At 44.4% G+C, this 6000-nt stretch overlaps 1 protein-coding gene across 1 annotated transcript in view; it reads right to left on the reverse strand.

Moving 5' to 3' along the window:
* The window catches only part of LOC111158321 (F-box protein 33), a 29829-nt gene extending 24436 nt beyond the window's left edge, over positions 1 to 5393 (reverse strand). Inside the window, exon 1 of the mRNA XM_022520299.1 lies at positions 4780 to 5393. Coding sequence (XP_022376007.1) covers positions 4780 to 5393 — 614 coding nt within the window. The remainder of the gene's footprint in view (positions 1 to 4779) is intronic.
* Between the last annotated feature and the right edge of the window lie 607 nt (positions 5394 to 6000).

Raw genomic sequence — 6000 nt, forward strand, 5'->3', positions numbered from 1 at the left:
TATGGTCTACAGAGAACCCTAATTCTTCTCATCAGCCCTCCCAGGAGGTTAGTTTCTTTAACAGGTTAGATCTCCTCCTTTCTCAATGGCCTATGGAACCACTTTATATTGTCAGATTTAAGGTAAGGAGTCTGTTGGATATGCATGATCTCACCTTTCTTCTCTGTGGGCAATCACCTCTTGGACAGTATACACTGGTCAGAGTCCCGGTAGATTTTTTTTTTTTTTAAGATTATATTATTTGAGAGAGACAGAGCGCACATGATCAGAGAGAGGGGCAGAGGGAGAGGGAAAAGCAGAGTACCTGTTCAGCAGGGAGCCTGATGCAGGGCTTGTTCCCAGGACCCTGAGATCATGACCTGAGCCGAAGGCAGCCACTTAACCAACTGAGCCACCCACACATCTCAGAGCCCAAATATATTTTAATATTTATTCTGCAAATGGGCTTTTTACACAAATAATGAAAGCTCTCAAAAGATGCTATTAGGGGCGCCTGGGTGGCTCGGTGGGTTAAAGCCTCTGCCTTCGGCTCGGGTCATGATCCCGGTGTCCTGGGATCGAGCCCCGCATCAGGCTCTCTGCTCAGCAGGGAGCCTGCTTCCCTTCCTCTCTCTGCCTGCCTCCCTTCCTCTCTCTGCCTGCCTCTCTGCCTACCTGTGATCTCTGTCTGTCAAATAAATAAATAAATAAGATCTTTAAAAAAAAAAAAGATGCTATTATTACATGTACTGACTACATTATGAGAGAGGAAGATATTTCAAGAAAAATAAGGCTGCGGGTTGTTGAATACAACACCTTCCAGGCACCTCCTACCATCTTAGATAATAATATGAAAAGTCCAAAGAAATTTTAATCTATTTTAAGATGCATTTTTAAATGGCCTTATCTGTTTTTGGATCCTGGTAGACTGATGCGGAGAAAATAATAAAAAGGTAAGACTTTTCTTCATTGCACGTGCCAATCAATAAGACAAAATCTAAGAATTACTAATATAACTTACACTACTAAGAGGTTATGTAAGCAGGCATAGCCACGAAATAGTCAATGTACATATATGTAGCTGGGAGCTGTAGCCTAGATTTTTAACAAGAAAATCTCCCTTGTACAAAATCTCTCTGGCCTATGGCAGTATTTTTCTTTAATAAAAATACAGCCCCCAGGGTGCCGAGGTGGTTCAGTGAGTTAAGCGTTTGCTTTCAGCTCAGGTCATGATTCCAGGGTCCTGGGATTGAGCCCTGCATTGGGCTCCCTGCTCAGCGGGAAGCCTCATTCTCCCTCTCCCTCTCCTACTGCTTGTGTTCCCTTTCTCGCTGTGTCTCTCTCTGCCAAATAAATAAAATCTTAAAAAAAAAAATACAGCCCCCAAATTCGAATTTCATCCAATAAAGCTCAATGTAAAAATACTTACACAGTCCAGAAAAGCATAAACTGGATGATGACAATGTACTTATGTCTGCTGTTTAAAAATAAGTATTTTAAGGGATGCCTGGGGGCTCAGTCCGTTAAGGGTCTGCCTTGACTCAGGTCATGATCCCAGGGTCCTGGGATTGAGTCTCACCTTGGGTTACTTGCTCAGTGGGGAGAGTGCTTTTCCCTCTGCCTGCCACTCTCCCTGCTCATTTTTTATTTCTCTGACAAATAAATATATAAAATCTTTGAAAAAAAATAAGTATTTTTAGTGATTGAGTCTATTAACTATAATCATAAATCTTATCCACAAATTCATTTTTCTTAAGTAGTCAAATACAGCATTTCAACAGGCAGTACTCAACAACCAAATTAAATCCTAAAAATGAATATTAACATGTTTGTTTTGAACTTTTAAGAACAATTTCTTATGGAACAACTGCAGAAGAAATTCAGCCTATTTAACTTATAATACAGTTGAATGAGAAATATCTATTGCATTTCAGTTCTTACTTTCTGTTTCTTATAATACTGGCAGATATTGTAGCCTCCCGTAAAGAAGGGAACTCTGAAACCTAGAGGACTGTGTTTTGTCCTTTGAGAGGCATTTCTGCACCTCTTTGATCTTCATCAGTTGTTCCTAACATCTAACATATCTGTAAAGAAGCTACAGTCATTCTGAGAGGACATGTGCATATGAAACCCAGGAATCAAGCAAAAACTAAAGATTATTCTCTTGAAAGAGTACCCTTGGAGAGTTCCCACAATCCAAGGTTATAGTTTTAGTTCTTTTCCTGGGGGACATGAAATATTTGGAACACAACAAAGTAATAGTCTTGAGTTGTATAGATTATATAAAGGAAATTACCACAAAGCCTGGAAGCATCAGGCTTGTGAACTGTTAGGTTTCATATCCTCCTTAGTAGTTAGAAATAATGGCAGAAATCATAAACTAAAATAACTGCAAATTTAACTTGGAAGTGTAAAAAAACAGTATCTAATGTTCATTTTTCTCAGTAAATTTAGTGGTTTTGGAAAACCCAAAAAACACTAAATGAAATTGTTTTTTTCTTCACTGAACCTGAGTCTATAGTTTAAGTGCTTATGGAAGGTAACCGGTATAGGCTTTAACAAAATTACCAAATAAACCATTTGATCTAAAACATTTCAAATTTGTTAAAATTGAAAGAAAACTACTCCCGCTTATGTTTTTAATATTCATGGTAGCACTTTCAATATTATTAGAACATCTCAAGACATTTTCAAAAATAAAGGTTAAATTAACTTATTTCCAAACTTATAATCTATTTTTAAAAACCCTTTGAAGTATCACTAGTACAGATAACACATGTAATAATACTACACTTTAATTTCAGACACACACAACGAATGTGCTACCAAAGCAGCACAACACACAGTACCACCTCTACTATAAGAGATAAGAAAACCTTAAAATCAGAGATAACAGTGTGTCGTATTTGTATAGAAGTAAGAGCTGACCTAAATGAGCAGGCATAAGGTGACATTATAGACAGGTAGATTGGGATGCTAATAAAAGTGGTAGGTACACTTTTGTTATTTATACCTCAATAAAGCTAAAAAAAAAAAAAGTGGTAGGGGTAAGGAAAGGAGGAAGAGAAGAATTATACACAAAGGAAAGAGGTGATATACCACTATTTTGCCTATAGAACGTTATCCATCCAACCAACCAGTTATTAAAACACATACAAGGAACTGGACCAAAGTCATGCTCTCTTTTTTTTTTTTTTTTTTTTTGGATGGTTGCTCAGAAGGACCATCTGATCTCAGAACAGAAAAATCTAATTAGTACTCACTGAATTCACTCCCACTCTTGGTCTCATCAGTAGTTTAAGGGCTCAGTGACTCTTAATCTTTCAAACTCTGGGTCATTTGGTCCTCTAGTCATATATTCAACTCTGAGAGTCTCCAATTTACAGCTTCAAACAGCCTCTCTTGCTACATATAAGCAAAGTAAGAAAATAGAACGGCTTGGTGTGAAAAGCTGGGGAAATACACAGGCCACTGGAATGATGGAGCTGTGCTCCAGGTACAACTTGGAGCTACATGCTTATCTCACTCTTTTGATTCAGAAACAGAATTTATATTAAATCAGTACCTTCTCTAAACCCTGTTCAATATAATGCATGATGTTCAACACAATGTATTTATTGCAAAAGGAAGAACACTGCTCTTGTACAAAAATGATGCTGTATGACAATGTGCACATCACTTGACCCTGTTAAGTGTCAGTTTCCTTTCTATAAAATAGGGATAATAGCTGCCTTGCCTAACTCACAGGGTCACTGAAAGGATCAAATAAGATAGTGTACTTGTAAACTGCTCAATTATTATTACTATATAATAATTACTATATAATAATAACTATTATTAAAAGTTGCTCCTTTTAGAACTTTTCCCCGACGAACAGTTCAATTGTAAGACTAGTTAGAACATCCAGATACAAAAAAATTAAATTTATAGGATTTTGAAGAGGATGACAAATAAAGGACAATATTGATAAAGATAACAGGTCAGAACATAGGACGTTAGTCCCAGAATTACAATAAAGTCCTGATGCAAAACCAGGACAGTTACGTGCTTACTCTTTGCAGACACTGGGCAGTTCCCCCAGCACACACAAACACTAAGCTGTACTGTGCTACTTTTAGGTGAATCACTGGAGATAAGTTGAGTCTGGAGGTGCAAGGGGAGGGACTTCCAACCCCGATGATCAGGCTCTTCCCCCATCCCTTTAACAAACACTCCTCCTACTCTTTGTGCCTGGCCCAGTTAATGAAAACTATTCCTGGGAAGAAAATGGCTGTCAAAGATTTCTTTTAGGGAGAGTCTTGTAACTATGAGACACTAGTGGCATACCTACTTCTTCCCCGCATCACGAACTATTCTGAGTGGACAGGTTCAGAGTCAGTAAAACCAGGTTATATTTTGTTTCTCTCAAGACTCGGAGGGCTCAACCCCCACCCCCCCCCTCCCGCCTCAAGCTTTAGCTCTCTCATCTCTAAGATGAAGAATGACGGCGCCTGTCAGCTCCATCCCATGGCCACAGAGAGGATGAACGAGACAGTGCTTGAAAGGCACCAGGAGTGGTGTCTGGCAAACACCAAGTCCATCACTGATTATAAAGTATTATGAGTCCCGTTATGCCCTCCCACCTCAAGGAAATCGCCGGGTTGGAACTGACACCCGCAGTCACTGAAGAAAGCAACACTAAATCCGGCCGGGCGTATCCGCACTGAATCTATTTCGGGGTGCGAGGTAGGAAGCGATAAGAGGGCCAGGAAGAAGGGACAGGGGAAAGGAGGATGGATGGAAGGTCCATGATAAGCCTACCTGTTGTTCCGGATGCTGACCAGCACACACAGCACCAGCTCTAAGTAGGTGCGCAGCACTTCCAGCCAACGGGCTGAGAGCTGCAGGGCCTCGACTTCTTCCCCGCCAGTCCCGGTGTCCGCACCGCCTCCGTCGCCCGGGCCGCCGCCACCGCTCAGGTAATTCTCAGCCGCGAACTCAACACGCAGCTCTCGCACGAACCAGCCGCACTTACGCATGAGGAATTCGAGCCGAGGCTGCTCAGTAGGGGAGACGCGGAGACAGATGCGGAGCTGGGGCCAGAGAGCAGGGTAGAAGAGGCACTCCCGCCAGTGCGAGCAGGAAGCTGAGGCCCGCAGCCGGTCGGGCGCGGGCAGGAAGGAGAAGATGTGCACGATCAGCTCGCTGGGCAGCGACGCGGCGCCTGCCGCCTGCCCGCACAGAGCCATCCGGCCCCGCCGCCGGCTGCCAGCCCCCGGCCGCCCCCGCAGTCCCCGGAGCAGCCCCCGCAGCCGTCGCAGCTGCTGCAGCCGCAGCCGCAGCCGCTGCCGCCGCCACCGCGCCACCCGGGCGGCCCCCGCTCGGGTTCGAGCTCCCGGCGGTCGGGGCTGCGGCACTGACAAGAACAACAACATCAATGACAAGGAAGAAGGGGGCGGAACCGTCGTGGGTCTTGGCGGAACCAAGTGTAGCAGAAGTTGTCAAGAGGGGGGATGGTCTCTGAAAGGGTAGCTTCCAGATAGCCAGCTTCTGGTCCCCTAAGCTGTACTCACGCGAGTCCAAGGCCTACATACTCAATAACTTCAAAACCCTCGCTTGTAATGTTTAGAGCCCAGAAAGTGGCAGAACTTTTCGTCAAGAAACGACAGACCTCCCCGCGCTTAGAGGCGGAGGCAGAGCAGTGGTAGAAGCTGAATTTGACGTCACCGGTGGTGGGAGGAGCCCTGCGAGAAGGAGTGCGACTTCCGGAAGAGAGGAGCGCCCAGTTGCCGGTAGGAAGGAAGACGCGGCACGTGACTTGGGACGCACGCAGGCCGGCGGGGCGGGGCGGGAAGTGCGCTTAGTGCCGGCGCTAGGCGGCTCATCCCATCTCTTAGTGGCGGCTGAGTCCCATCAAGTGTGTAAGTCAGTTAATTTGAACGTTCAGACGGCGGCAGTGGCGGAACTCGGGTCAGTGCGAGGGGTCTCGAAGTTTCTCAGTTGCTGGGCCCGAGGATTCAGAGCCAAAGTGTCGGCGTGCGC

Source organism: Enhydra lutris, unplaced genomic scaffold (assembly GCF_002288905.1).
Source record: "Enhydra lutris kenyoni isolate GAN:26980312 unplaced genomic scaffold, ASM228890v2 scaffoldscaffold4, whole genome shotgun sequence".
Taxonomy (NCBI): Eukaryota; Metazoa; Chordata; class Mammalia; order Carnivora; family Mustelidae; genus Enhydra; species Enhydra lutris.